Source organism: Oncorhynchus masou, chromosome 5, assembly GCF_036934945.1.
Source record: "Oncorhynchus masou masou isolate Uvic2021 chromosome 5, UVic_Omas_1.1, whole genome shotgun sequence".
Taxonomy (NCBI): domain Eukaryota; kingdom Metazoa; phylum Chordata; class Actinopteri; order Salmoniformes; family Salmonidae; genus Oncorhynchus; species Oncorhynchus masou.
In genome coordinates, this window is record NC_088216.1 from 47,128,914 (window position 1) to 47,144,562 (window position 15,649).

Here is a 15,649-nt window from a genome sequence, read left to right on the forward strand (position 1 = left end):
TTGGGGTTACTTTGAGTCACTGAACACAGTAACCTATGTGGCATCAGCCAGTCTTCAATTTCACACATAACCAGGAATGTGATGCACCCCAAAAACCTGAGGAGGCACAAGAGCATGGCTGGGTGTGGTCCAAAGGGGGGCTAGGCTCCCAACCACAAGTTGCAGAATTTTGCATTTTCAAGCACCTGAAGTAGCTTTTTCCTGTAATCTAGAATCATAATCATTTTTTATGAACCTTTATTTAACAAGGCAAGAAAGTTAAGAACAAGTTCTTATTCACAATGACGGCCTACCCCTGCCAAACCCTAACCAGGACGATTTTGTGCTGCCCTATGGGACTCCCTATCACAACCAGTTGTGATACAGCCTGGAATAGAACCAAGGTCTGTAGTGACACTTCCAGCACTGAGATGCAGTGCCTTAGACCACTGCGCCACTCAGGAGCCACATTTAATTCTATGTCAAAAATATGTATATTTTTCATAAAGAAACTAAATATGTTTCTTTGGGTAAAAGATTGAAAGGAATGTGAGTCTTATTCGGTACATTTAGTTAATCCTTGATTTTCTAAAGTCTACCAACCTTGCCAGTAGACATGCCAGCTAAGATCTCAATCAAGTTAGAGCTAGCTTCTCAAACTTCATTGATAGCCTGACATGTCTTCTTGGTAGCTGGTTACGAGGTTGGGAGATCGGGAACCTGTCTGGGCTAGCTAAAGCCAACTCCATAAAATTGCTAGGTGACGAATAGCATTACAGAGAAACAACAACAGCAACAACAACATACAACAACAAAATGTATTACAAAAATATTATATACACTGCTCAAAAAAATAAAGGGAACACTAAAATAACACATCCTAGATCTGAATGAATGAAATATTCTTATTAAATACTTTTTTCTTTACATAGTTGAATGTGCTGACAACAAAATCACACAAAAATGATCAATGGAAATCAAATTTATCAACGCATGGAGGTCTGGATTTGGAGTCACACTCAAAATCAAAGTGGAAAACCACACTACAGGCTGATCCAACGTTGATGTAATGTCCTTAAAACAAGTCAAGATGAGGCTCAGTAGTGTGTGTGGCCTCCATGTGCCTGTATGACTTCCCTACAACGCCTGGGCATGCTCCTCATGAGGTGGCGGATGGTCTCCTGAGGGATCTCCTCCCAAACCTGGACTAAAGCATCCGCCAACTCCTGGACAGTCTGTGGTGCAACGTGGCGTTGGTGGATGGAGCGAGACATGATGTCCCAGATGTGCTCAATTGGATTCAGGTCTGGGGAACGGGAGGCCAGTCCATAGCATCAATGCCTTCCTCTTGCAGGAACTGCTGACACACTCCAGCCACATGAGGTCGAGCATTGTCCTGCATTAAGAGGAACCCAGGGCCAATCGCACCAGAATATGGTCTCACAAGGGGTCTGAGGATCTCATCTCGGTACCTAATGGCAGTCAGGCTACCTCTGGCGAGCACATGGAGAGCTGTGCGTTCCCCCAAAGAAATGCCATCCCACACCATGACTGACCCACCGCCAAACCGGTCATGCTGGAGGATGTTACAGGCAGCAGAACGTTCTCCACGGCGTCTCCATACTCTGTCACGTCTGTCACATGTGCTCAGTGTGAACCTGCTTTCATCTGTGAAGAGCACAGGGCGCCAGTGGCGAATTTGCCAATCTTGGTGTTCTCTGGCAAATGCCAAACGTCCTGGGCTGTAAGCACAACCCCCACCTGTGGACGTCGGGACCTCATACCACCCTCATGGAGTCTTTTTCTGACCGTTTGAGCAGACACATGCACATTTGTGGCCTGCTGGAGGTCATTTTGCAGGGTTCTGGCAGTGCTCCTCCTGCTCCTCCTTGCACAAAGGCGGAGGTAGCGGTCCTGCTGCTGGGTTGTTGCCCTCCTACGGCCTCCTCCACGTCTCCTGATGTACTGGCCTGTCTCCTGGTAGCGCCTCCATGCTCTGGACACTACGCTGACAGACACAGAGTGAAAGCTAGAGTGAAAGCACCGCCAGCATTCAAAAGTGACCAAAGCATCGGCCAGGAAAGAAAAGGGACTGAGAAGTGGTCTGTGGTCACCACCTGCAGAACCACTCCTTTATTGGGCGTGTCTTGCTAATTGCCTATAATTTCCACCTGTTGTCTATTGCATTTGCACAACAGCATGTGAAATTTATTGTCAATCAGTGTTGCTTCCTAAGTGGACAGTTTGATTTCACAGAAGTGTGATTGACTTGGAGTTACATTGTGTTGTTAGTGTTCCCTTTATTTTTTGAGCAGTGTACATATATTTCTTTCAACCTTGACAAATCTGAGTGGGCACATGCTCCTGTGCCCCCCATGGGCATGACGCCTCTGGACATATCTCACGATGTTCTTCATCTTTTTTTATTTACTTTTTTGTTTTGTTTACTAAGATTCATTGATAATCATAAACACAGGTTGATAGATGATAATCAACAATTGATGACAATAATTATTGTAAGTGAATTAAGTTGTAGAAGTTCAGTGGTAGTTATGACGATAGTGTATGAGTGGTGGTAGTGTGGAGTAGTTGTAGTGGTATAGTGGGAGTATTTCAGTGATTGTATTTCACTTTAGATTGTTAAAGAGCTCATTCCTGCTCTTCTATATTTGAAGGAGGAACACTTGAAGCGGCGACTTAAAGAGGGCATATGGATGCTGTTTTGAGGGGCTGACCATTCAAGATCACACCAGTAGTCATGTGGCGATGATTGTTGTTTGGGTTCTTTAAAGTGTGTCGTCTGCGTTTGATGTGAGTGTGTGTGGACGTGTGTGTGTGTGTGTGCGCGCGCACGTGTGTTTGGCATACGTGTGTGATGTGTGTAAGAGACAGACGTGGCTGCAACCCAATCCCCCTCTCTCTGACTGTCTGCAGCTCAATCCTGGGTCTCTCATGTGTAAACCCTTCGACAACGGGAGACACACTCTTCTCTAATCACAGAGAACACAGGCCCAGACCTGCCCTGGGCAGCCCTGCAAATCACATGGCGTATAGATATTTTGTCATTTTAGTCATTTCTAATCCTTTAAACTGGTAAGAAAGAAGGAAGAAAGAGTCAAGAACCTGTCCTAATTTTCAATAATGGCATGGCAGGAATGAAGCGATACGTAGCACAGCTACCTGTTCAGTGTACCACTCTCAAACAGAAACAGTTCAGTAGAATCTGTGTATTAGTCATCCCGATAATATTGTACAGTGTTGATTCAGAGAATGGTTGATAGCAGGCACAGGTAGCAGGTACGGTGCATTTACTGTAAATAATTATTAGTCCAAGATTTAGGAGAAGAGGGGAAAAGTGTGCTTCCTCGAAGGTGGTTCCACCCTTTAAATACCCTTTATTTAGTGGCCTATATCTTCATTCATTTCTATGATTCTGATGTAGACTGTTTAATCACGGTTGGAAGTGGGGGATTAGGGATAGGAAACAGCAAACAATCATTTCCAGGATGCAGCGCTTTGATTCAGCTCTGAAACAGTAACAATTGCTATTACTGCAACTGACGTTTAGAGGCAGTTTGAACAGTCCCTTCCTTTGAGTGAATGAACAACAGGTTTTTTAGACAATGCTCACTGCATTAATAATAGAAGAATGCTGTGAGGTACTTTTTAACCCAGCTTTTCCCAAACTCTGTCCACCCCTCCTTCGTGTTTTGTTTTTTTGCCCTAGCACTACACAGCTGATTAAAATCATCAACTAGTGACCAAGCTTTGATTATTTGAGTCAGCTGTCTGGAGTTAGGGCAAAAACCAAAACATGCACCCTTTGGCGTCCTCAGGACTGAGTTTAGGAAACGCTGGATTAAGCTGTCTAAGAGATCAGTGAAGTCTGACTTGACACAACTTAACGCAGTAAGGTCGGGCTTCTCATTGATGTTAAACTATCATTAAACAATCTAATCGCCACTGGGAGTGGGTGTATTTATAAAATACCACACCTGCGATACTTCTTTAAGCCAAAAACAATATCTTCATCTCAGTTGATCTCCCACCCATCTCTTTGTGGGTGGGGCGTCCAGGGGTGAGAGTAGGTAATACCTGGGATCCACCTCCCACCTGACACACTGCTACAGAAGACACCATTACCGACCACACCATCACGGAACACCTGAGAGGAACCACGCCGAGGTCCTCACCCCAGACAGAGAACCCCAGGCTGGGTAGGGTCCTGCCTGTCTCCCCCCTGAACACCTGGAGGCCTGGTGCTAAATGTGGAGGACCCTGAGTATCACCTGTTCATCTGAAGGTAAGATGGAGAGAATAGAATGAAGACATCTGCAATGGAGAAAACACATTTGACTTTCTGGAGTACGTACGATTCCATGCAAATACATTCCATGACCTGGGACATGTGACATGTAAATAATGCAGGGTGAAGACGTATTTTGTGTGGCCAGTCCACACAGTAAATATCTACAGTAAATATAAATGATTTGTTCAATATTTTCTGTCATTAGGTTATACCCAATATAAAAAGCAATGTAAAATTCAATGGACATCATCGTCTGCATTGTACATGATGCTTTAATATTTAATATGATCTCTTGTGTCTTTGATAATGTGTAGAGTATAGAGTATAGATCATAGAATATAGATAGGACTTGAGATGATCTATCTATACTATAGATGATATTCGTGCCCTTGTACTTATGAATAGTAAGTCATTATAACTATGCATGTATTACTGTGTATATATTCTAGCTAAGTCTGAATACTTTGAATGCAAGGACAAGCTCACCATACAGGATTCCTCATCTTTACTTCACTCTGGGGTAGTTTTTTCCCCAAGCACTACAAGGACACAGAGTGCCGATGGTGGTGTGTGTGTCTGTGTTTGTGTCTATGGCTCTGGGTGTGTTAATTTTCACTTCAAAAGACATATACAACTGTCAAAGTTATATACAATAACTCTCGCCTTCAAATGCTTAAGTTGTTTTGGCAGACGTTCCAAACTGTCTTCGGGAAATCCAACACTGGCTTGAAGAGAGGGGAATTCCTTCTCTTCTCTCTTTTCTCTCTCTTCTCTCTCTTCTCTCTCTATTTATGCCTCTATCTTCTTCTGTGCAGCAGCCAGGGATGCAAGTCTCTGTAGAGAGAGAGAAGGAGAAGACGAAAAGGAGGGAGGGAGGAGGAGAGAGGGATTAGAAGATATTTCAAGATTATTGAGGAAAACTACAGTTCTACCCACAACGTTAACGCTTTCGTGTTCATTGTTGCTTTTCAGATCAATTGACTTTTGATTAAAAAATAAAGTAGAAGTAGGGGAGAGTGGGGTATGTTGGGCCATTTCTTACATTCAGCATCACTACATCAAGCTAAATATAGTATTCCTCTTAACAATGAATATCTACATATATTTCAGGATGTTGTGTATCCCTGGAAATAATCAGAATTCATGTAAACGTAACATTTTTGAAATAGAAGAAAAGAAAAGAAAAGTGATCTCTTGGCACGACTTAGTTAGGGACAGGGTAAATTGAGCCGCCTTGGGGTAAGTGGGCTATGGTGTTCTGTGACAGTGGGGTGATGATGCTAGTAGGTCAAAGGTTAATTAATGGTATTGGAGTGTGGTATACTGTATATTTTAAATGTATGCCTACATTCAGATATAGATCTCTCTGTTCAATATCTCTTCCATTTCTTGACCAGTAATCTGGGACAGGGATGGTGTTTACATCCATCCAATTCGTAGGCAAATTCTCTGCATTTGAGGCTACTAAGCCCATGAAATTGGTCTGCGAGATTCTTGATATGATTAGCGAGCTCAGACTCCATATCATCAGCTAAACTCTTGTGTGTCTCTGCTACTCTCTCATAGCTTCTCTTTCGCACAGATACATGTTTGTTTTCTTTTTTGTCAATGTGCCTCTTCAGTTTCACTATCTTGGGTTCCATCCAATTGGCGACAGATTTTCATGCAACTATTTCAAAAATATGCATTAAAACAATATGAACATTTTCACACCAGATTGATATAAGGCTATAAGCGCATTGTGTGATGTCGTAGTGCACGTACAAATAACTTTTGCGGTTAAATTTCCATGTAACGAATAAAATGAAATAAAAGTTAAATTAGTTTGAAATGCATCTTCAACTCTACTGATGACTTTACAAAATGTTGCTGTTTAAAGCTAATGTGGCCACTCTGGATTGGTCTTTACATGCTTGCCAACAGCTCGCTGCTACAGAGCTGGTGTAGCCTACATTATGAGATTATTATGGACAAAAGAGCAAGATTTTTTATTTGTCAAATGGCAGCCAAGCTACAATCATTATGTCACCAGAATAAGACCCTCAATATTTATTGGAAAGGAGCATCAAGTTCTTCAGCGTTTTTAGTCACGAATCTTGTTCTGGAGGCAGCTCTACAGAGTGGTCACTAGCTGGCACATAAAATCTGATTTTTAAACCTAACCCTAACCTTGACCCTAACCTTAACCTCACTGCTAAGCCTAATACCTAAACCTAACCTTAAATCGTTTACGTGACGTTTTAGCCAATTTTGACTCTGCAGCTGACCTATCTAAGTGGTAATCGCCTCAGTTCTGCCTCTAGGAAAAGATAACTCGCATAATTCATTTTAGAGACGCAAAAAATCCCACCTTGTTGAGCGTATATTGTTTTGTCGACATTTGTCAAGTTTCCCGACAATTTTGCTGCGTCCATCAAGCCAGTCGTGGAATGTTTTATCCAACATGTACTTTACTCACATAAAAAGGTTGGATGGAAACCTGGTTATTCAGTCAATTCTTTTCACCCCTTGCTGCTGCTCAAATGGACGTCCTTTTCTCCCTTCCTTGACTGCTCTCTCAAGAATCTCGAGCAGGGCTAGACCCCGGCTTGTTTTACGTTTCTATACGCGGGGCATGATGATGTTTGCTCTGTAACAATAAAAATGCACTATCTTGAGTTCATATGCATGACACATTGCAGGCATACTATACATATTATTATGCAAAAAACGGACAAAATCAAATCATAATTTATATGGGGTATGGTGGCCACTCACCTTACCCTAAGGAAAACATTTTGACTATATTAGCCCACACAGCTACAACGATGCACTTCATGCTTGGTTTAGGACCTCATATTGTAGCTTATAGAGACCCCAGCTGATATATAAAGCAATCTACTTTGGTTTAGATACAAGCATTATGAACCCTATAACACAATAATTCAAAACTTTTAACCTAACTTGTTTACCATTTTTATGTGTGGTTTCTTCCTTTACAGACTCCATGAAATGGTGACCTCACCCTAAATATTTGGTCACATAATACATTTTGTGTATGGTTTCCTTGAAACAAGAGGTGGCTCAACTTACCCCCACTCTCCCCTACAACAAAGCCAAGATACTAGTCTTGGATTTGCATACTTTCAGTGTGATTGTAAATGTTCTATTTTTCAGGTAACGGTAAAGATCTTCCTTTGGTTTCTTAGCACAAAGTGCAGCTATCTAATCCCTTACTTCTGAAGTGTGTATAGCCTCATTGCTTCTTTAAATACACGCAACAGTCATTATTATCTTCAAAACCTCCTGTGTTTGACTGGGCGGCTAATTTAACTCAGTTCTAACCTCTAATCCGGTCTTAATTCACTTCCACAGATCTACAAGAGGAGAGTGTTTGATGATGAAGCTCCACCTTGTTTCTCCTTCTACTTGAGACGGACAAGTTCACCAGAAAACTGGATGCCACAAGTGGAGGAAACTCACAACTCGCTGCTCCGATTCCTTATCCATCCATTTGTCTTAAGAGTCTCTCTCTGTTCACACCATCACCATGAGTGCTGTCTTCTCCCACCCCTTCGTAGACCAGCGGCCCACCTACCTAAACAGAGGCAGCAGCCTGCAGTATGGTCTGTCTCCCTCTAGTGGCTACTCTGAAAACCGCCCAAACACCCACTCCAACCGCCTCCACTCTGGCTCTGACCCTCTGGCACACACAGTGCCCTTCCTCCTCTACCCCACCACAATGGACCCTGGAGGCCTCTATGAAGCCTCGTTCCGGGGCCCCGGAGGCCCCAATCTCCTTCCCTACCTGTCCCCATTCCACCACGGGCACTTTGGGGTGTACGAGTGCCCCTTTGAGCCAGCATTCATCCAGAAGCGTAACGAGCGGGAGCGTCAGAGGGTGAAGTGTGTGAACCAGGGCTATGCCAAGCTGAGGGACCACCTGCCAGGGGGTGTCAGTGAGAAGAGGCTCAGTAAAGTGGAGACACTGAGGGCAGCAATTAATTATATTAAATACCTGCAGGGGCTGGTGGAGGGGCAGGGGAAGGGCAGAGATGGGTATGAGGGGGGACAGGTGTGCCACAGCCCCAGTTCTGTCCACTGTAGGACGGAGGACTCGGACCACAGCAATGGGGGGTCACCTCACTCTCTCTCAGACTCCTCCTCTTCCTCCGCGGGGATAGACTGTGAGGAGTCAGCGGGCTCTGGGACCTAGATGATTGCGGGTAGTATAGTTTGTGAGCGAGACTGTGGATAGACCTTTGTGGATTGAGGTAGGACTTCCCTCTCTCCAAGGACTGCTCACGAAAACATCAAACCCTGAGCACGAAGATATATAATTTAAGACTTATTCCAGTAGATACTATGTAATGTATTGGCAATGTGTCTTGTTTTTTTTTGCCACTAAAATGTTTTACCAAACCACTTTCAGATGCTGATTATGTTAAAGTCGATGAACACTTTAGATTTGAAGATAAACATCTGAAACTCAGAAAGCAATCCCAGCTAGCACATAACATTCTGAGAACAGCTCTAAGTTTTTAGAGCTTGGTGAGACCGTGGATGTCCTATGGTTATTTTGCACTCAGCCTTCCATCAACTCTTTGGGAATGGTGCATAGTTGTTTGGCTTTGGAATAGTCGCCGCTCATTTAAGGAACCTGATTAAAACAAAATCTTACTATTTCATTACATTAAAAGAAAGTTTCCGAAATGGTCAAACAGGGTTACATTTCATTTCAATTTTGGTAATTATCTTGGAATGTTCTCTAACTGGTTTGACGTTGGGAATGTTCTCAACTAGTTCAGAGAACGTTAAGAAACAATATTCTTCTGTGGGAATTTCGGTACTTTAGCATAACGTTTCTTACAGGTTTCCTCATGGTTCTATTTAAAGTCACGTTCTCAAATTGTTCCAAGAACGTGAAGGAAACTTTCCATAAAAAAAAAAAAAAAACATTTGATGTTGAGAACATACACATTCCATTCTCACCCTCAACAAAACTCTATGTATCCACTATCCTGTTAAGTGTGTTCAGGTGTGTTGGCTGTGCCCACTAATTGGCCACACCTGATCTTATCGAGTGCTTTTTTTCCTTTGAAATGGGGTCTGTCTGAACAGACTAAAATAAACAGCCTTGTATGAATAAAAAAACAAAGCATGCAAGCTCCATCCTGGTGGCGCAGTAGACTAATTCAATGAATAGAGAAGAGAATATTATAGGTTTGAATCTCACTAAATAAAAAAATCTATAATAAATATGTTTGCATGATTAATGCCTAAGGAAAGGAATTTCCATGTGTCCTAATTGTGCTTGGATTTCAAGAAGTAAACCCCAAATAAGCTAGCAATGTTATTAAAAGACTTTCAGTGAAAGTTTTAAGGAAGTTATTCAAAAACCTCAAAATAACCTCTAATTTCAGTTCTCAGAGCGTTAATAAAACCTCCCAGGAAAACGTTCAAGGAACCAGAGTAAAATGTTCTCAGAACCTCTCTGCAACCTAAAAAGAACAGTCCCAGAACAGTCAAAATGTTCACTTCTGTTCTCAGAACATTTAAAAAACATTCAGTTCCTACAACCAATGTGAAACTAAAAACATACGTTTCCACAACTTCCAAGGATCCAAATGTGTTAATTGGGACGAATTCAAGTATGCAATGTTTATTGTGTTTCAAAATGAAAAACTGGCCATTGTAGCAACACGTTACTGTTATCAAAAGAAACTGTATTTCCCCCCAAAAACTGTAGTTCATTTTATTACAGCGCATGACATCTTTTGGACATTTCAGGTGATATTAAGTCACAAAACTGGTAATAAAGTAATGTGATTCCTCTTTTCACGAATAGAGTTTTTGGAAAAGAAACAGATTCTACAATGGGACAAGTGATACTTGGATGTAATTTTTTGGGGGGTTAGACAGTATTCATAATGGTGTTAATCTAATTACTCAAATTTGATGTAGTACTGTAGTTCACCATAATTGTGCTCAGTCCTCAGACCTGGGGCCTGTCATTAATGTTTGGTTGCTGAGTTTGGGTTCTATATATACAAAGCCTTTCACAAACCCTGTTATATAATAAAAAGCATTGGGCATGATAGAGCACAAATTGATACCATAAATAATATTTGTTTCATCATAAGAGTCACCAACTGTTGACACAGATCTCACTGGCAATAATTCACAGACACGTTTCCCACCATCGAGTCCATTCTATGATGTTAACTCTACTCCAAAACATACATGTCAGAGGTCATGAAGGGTTAGTTCAACCAATGAGGGGACACCCCAACTCCGTTGGGCATTGTAGTAGCCATCATGTCTGTGAAGGCCAATAAAAAAAATGTGAAAGTCAAATAGCACAAACAATGTCGGGGGACTCAGTGTTACAACCAATGACAGGACATCACTCCAACCCTGTTAGCCAATGACACGATACTACTATAGGGCCGACAACAACATAGTATATGCCTTACGCTGCCTTAACCTTCACTCTTGGTAAATGTGCCCCCCCCCTTCCCACACCCTCCCCAGAATGACACTCATTGTCTATATTTATTCTCTCCGCTGACCAACTGTTCCTCCAACCAATACACAGGCACAGGTCTGTCATCTCAGAAAGGGAGAGAGAGAGGGGGAATGACAGAGAAAGAGTACAGGGAGATATAGACGACAGAGAGGAGAGAGGAGTGTTGTGGAATAAATGAGTGCCTACCCAGCAGGTTATGAAGAGGACCAGTAGGACCTGGACTAGCTGAGCAGGTGAATCGCTAGCGGACCTGGTGGAATACAGCACTGAAAGCAACCATCTTCACTTGGGCTAGGATCTGGACGACCAGGTCAAGTTGGGGGTACAGTGGCTGGCTGGCTGAAGAGGCCATTTTAGCGACCATCTTCACTTCCTCCAAATTCACCAGGTAGAGCCAAGATGGCGGAGAGTGGCGGTGAGCCTAACCTGCAGTCCTACATTATGGACGAGGAAACTCTGAAGAGGAAGCAGAAGGAGAAGCTGAAGAAGCTCCTGGCCACGGGGGGAAACCCTCGGCCCGCACGCTCCCTCTTCTTCCTCACATTGAAGAACCCCTTCCGCAAGGCTGCCATCAACATTGTGGAATGGAAGTATCCTTTAGGGGTCAGGGGTCAAGGGTCAGGGGTTAGAGGTCAGGAGGGTGTGGGAACAGGAAACGGTTGTCACTAGATAACCATGCTCAGAGTTGTGTGTAGAAATTATGTAGCCTGGTCCCAGATCTGTTTGTGTTGCCTTGTCAACACAGCACAAACAGGCTAGATAAGAAAGGTTATTAAACCATGAAGCATGGTCAAGCTGTTAGAAATAATGGCACAGTGCATTCACACCATAAATGTCTAACATGGCCAGATAGTGAAGCCTGTCTGTGGATTGTCGGTATAGCAAATGATTGTTTATGACATGGATACATTTGGTCTTGTATTGATGGTCAATGCAACCCAGCAGTGTTTCCCACATCGTGCCCCAAGCCCAGTTTCTATTGAGGTCTGGGAACAACTGCTTCAGGGGTCTGAGGCATGGCTGCCATCGTGACGAGTCAACACTTCAGAAAGCACCCCCCCGTTGAGTCTCGTATTGTCTTGTAGTGAATAAGGTGACAGACGGCTGGACCATATCTCTGTATAGCCGTAGAGTTAGAACCACTCTGATACGCTCACACATTACAGTACAACACACACGTTATAACCACGGGACACAGCCCTTACATTTTCTGGTGGTCCAGTCCTGTATGCAGACATGCTGTACTGTAGAGTGGCTTGAGCACCAGAGCAACAGGTTGATGACTACGAGTTTCAGAACAACATGCAGTAGCAATCAGGGTAGAGCGGAGATGACCCATATTGGGTGGTGACAGGAACACAACAAAGAGTACATTTCTGTTAGAATCATCTTGTATATGCAAATTGTCTCGAGGACAAATCCACCACAGCTCAGAATCACAATTGAACCGTGTGCGTACCATAGAATCCCACATCCAAGGTTACAGTTCTGTTTTGGTAGTGAGTAATGACTATGGCTGCAGTAACGGTCCACTGAGACGTTATAATCCAGTGAAGCTGTTGATGGATTATTTTTGACATGTAAAATATGAGTTTGTTATAGCGACAGTGTGATGATATTCCTGGGGACGGACGGACAGCTGTCCTCCCACGTCACAGCCTAAAAACAGACGCGCTAAGCTAAGAGAATGCTGCCTCAGACACGGACTGGTGGTGGAATTGGGTACTGCAGTCGGAGAGGGGAACAACAGCATGATGACTAGAATATTTGTTTTATTGAACAAGGCAAGTCAGTTAAGAACAAATTCTTATTTACAATGACGGCCCAGGAACAGTGGGTTAACTGCTTTGTTCAGGGGCAGATCGACAGATTTGTACCTTGTCAGCTCTGGGATTCAATCGAGCAACCTTTAGGTTACTGGCCCAACACTCTAACCACGAGGCTACCTGCCAGCCCCAATGAAGTTGCAGTTGATTATCCACGGTATTACCCTTATTAAAGCTTTGCACTATTACACACCCAGGAGTGCAACATTGCACAGCATTGACCGTTTTGAATGTGCTGTACTGAAGGGACCCAGATATTTGAACTCGCCACCATCTTTACCACAGGGGCCGACATAAATAGATCCGATTATCTTCTAACTGACCCATTGTTGGCCTCAAATGTCTCCCAGTGTGTTTTCAATACCCTTGGCTATATGGGGAAGTCCCTGTTGAGGGGTTGCACACACTGTACATCAGTTCAACTGAAACCGACTCACTTTATTGCTATGTTTGACATTTTGGGATTCAGATGCATGGCCAATATTGCTAGTTATGGTTACTCTGTCAATAGTTATCCTGTAACTGATACAAAACTAGCAGGAGCACTAGTTTCCTGTAACATGAAGCCTACATGTTGAACCGTGCACCTTATGGTTATTTAGATTGTGAACGTCGTCTAATAGGTGGGTGAGGTTGAAAGATCTCACTGAGATGCATGTGTACTTCCTGTATTGAATGGTGGAATAGCCATCCATATCCATCCATATCGCTTGGTTAGGTAACATCAGTTTGGATAAAAAAGGAAAATATCCCGCAAAGTATCTAATGGTATATTTTCAAAGGATATTATTTCCTACACCCTGCAGTTCTGTGATCTGCTGGATGTCTATAATGTCGCTTGAACCTTTCCTGAGCGTTCCCCATCAGACCGTTTGAGATCATCATCCTGCTGACCATCTTTGCCAACTGTGTGGCCCTGGCTGTGTTCCTGCCCATGCCTGAGGAGGACAGCAATAACACCAACAGCAACCTGGTGAGTCTGGACCCAATACACACCATCTCATATGGATTGAAAGTGATGGAGATCGTAATACTGCTAGTTGGGGTTTAATTCATTTAGATTGGTAAGCAGGGTTCTATTTCAAATGCTTGTTTTGATGTCTCACTATGGGATTTGCTGTCGGAGATAAACAGGTTGAGTGGCAAATGAGGTGAGCCCCTCCCTCTTTATAAGGTGCCACTCACCCCACCCTCTGGTCATTCTCACTTTCTTCCTTGCGAAGATCCCTACACTCTCTGAAGCTCTCCTCAGCATGACTTGACCCCTGTCTTCTTGCTTAACTGTTCTCAGGCGAACTGTGAGGTTATGCTGCCAAACGTAGGACCTCAGCTCTCGCCCTTTGTGTTGAGTACTGACCGAAAGGAACATTTTTGCTTAGAATAGAATTCTAATTCTCTGGTTGCAGCTAGCGTCACACTGCTAGCTACTGATACTTGGCTAGCGCAAGCCACAAGGCCTAGCTAATCCAGCTAGCTCGCTGCAAGGCCAGCTAAGCACCACTAGCTTTTCTACCTGCAAGGGTAAAAATGGCTAGCTCTCACTCTCTCGTTTAGCTCAACCTGTGTTCACTCGTTTTGTGTTGACTAAACGGACCAATCCAGCCTCACAAGCGTGGCGGTCAAGAGACTGCCATGCTTGTGGTCACTGACAGACTGTGCTGCAACACGCTCTTCTTCATGTTAGGCGAACGCTAGCTCGCTACAACTAGCTTCGCAGCTACACAGGGCTAGCACTCTCTTAACCCAAGTTTACAAACGTTTTGTTTTCTTCTCTGAGTTACGTAACCTGCTACCTGAGCAGGGCCGCTGCCAAAGCGCCGCATACACGTGTCCATGCGGGGCCATGATTGCAGTCAAGGATACACACTCCTTGTGTATCACCTGCTTGGTGGTTGAGCATGCCAAAGCAGCACTCACTAACCCCGAGTCCTGTGTGCATTGTAGGAAGATGCCTAAGACCTGCCTCAAATGGACTGTTCTCCCTTACAGCCTAGGTGCAATAAGCCTAACTCTCAACCCCAACCCTCCTTGGCTGAGGTTATGGATGGTTTTGAAGACCTAGCAGCTGGGAAGTGGGGAGGGGACATCTCGAGGCCTTCTAGCACCCTAAGCAATGCATCTTTTTCCAGACAAAAAATGTCCTGCTCACCTGCAGGCGGGCAGCAACCAGGCTCAATATTGAGTGGCCTGCGCCCATTGGGCGCGAAAGGGACTGGCTCAATGGGAGGTGGACTGGCTCAATGGGAGGAGGCTCCTTTCTGACACCGTCCCAGGGAAACAACTCCTCCCAGTAGGCCACTCCACAGGTGGAGGAGAGAGCCCTATGGTTAAAATTGTCCAGGTTGTTGAACAAGGAGAAAGCAGATTTCCCCCGACGCTCTGATTGAGCCTAAGGAATGGTTTTGGCCGGCTGTCACTGCCATGTGGCAGAAGTGCAAACATTGAAAGAAGGAAGGCGAACCTTCAACTTCTGCCTACCCTGCAGATCCAGTTACCGTGGCTACCCAGTCTACCCTTCCACAAGCCATGGCTTCATGGCAGGGAGAGGGCAGCACACTGGCTCCAGCGGTACAGAGGGGCAGCCAACAGTTCACACCATGTCCTGGTCTGTTCCCTCTCAGGTGGAGCACAGACTTTCCCCCACATCACTATGGGGGAGAAGCACATCTGTGCTCCTAAAACCCTATCCCCCGCGCAACGGATCATTCCTATGCGTCCACTCACAGGGAAGACTCAACCACCAAGTGCCCTCCTTGCAACAGCTCTCCCCTCAATCGGTCTTGCCAAGGGCACAGAGCAAAAATACAACAAAAGGGCGCCCCGCCATGAAGCCACCAGAGGGCGCTTTGTCAACACTGGTGAGCAAGAGTCATCTAACTTGTAGGCAACTTGCTGCAAGAGCAGGGAACTGCAAAATGCACAGTCCAGCCCAGGGTCTTGTTCGCAGTTAAAAGGGTTACAGACTGCAGTTCGCTATGAAGCCACCCTTATTCAATTGAATTCTAAATTCAGTAGCAAGTGACTGAC

The 15,649-nt window shown here is 44.1% G+C and overlaps 2 protein-coding genes across 2 annotated transcripts in view; both read left to right on the forward strand.

Moving 5' to 3' along the window:
• Positions 1-3,940: 3,940 nt before the first annotated feature.
• LOC135539710 (achaete-scute homolog 5-like) lies at positions 3,941-8,930 on the forward strand. Its single transcript, XM_064965771.1, has 2 exons — positions 3,941-4,282; positions 7,643-8,930. Exon 2 carries the CDS (start codon positions 7,818-7,820, stop codon positions 8,481-8,483), a length of 666 nt encoding a protein of 221 aa, XP_064821843.1. The 5' UTR covers positions 3,941-4,282; positions 7,643-7,817; the 3' UTR covers positions 8,484-8,930.
• Positions 8,931-10,870: 1,940 nt separating this feature from the next.
• Positions 10,871-15,649, forward strand: part of LOC135539711 (dihydropyridine-sensitive L-type skeletal muscle calcium channel subunit alpha-1-like) — a 31,333-nt gene continuing 26,554 nt past the window's right edge. Inside the window, exons 1-2 of the mRNA XM_064965773.1 lie at positions 10,871-11,386; positions 13,490-13,595. Of these exons, the coding sequence (XP_064821845.1) occupies positions 11,196-11,386; positions 13,490-13,595 (297 nt within the window). The 5' untranslated portion in view covers positions 10,871-11,195. The remainder of the gene's footprint in view (positions 11,387-13,489; positions 13,596-15,649) is intronic.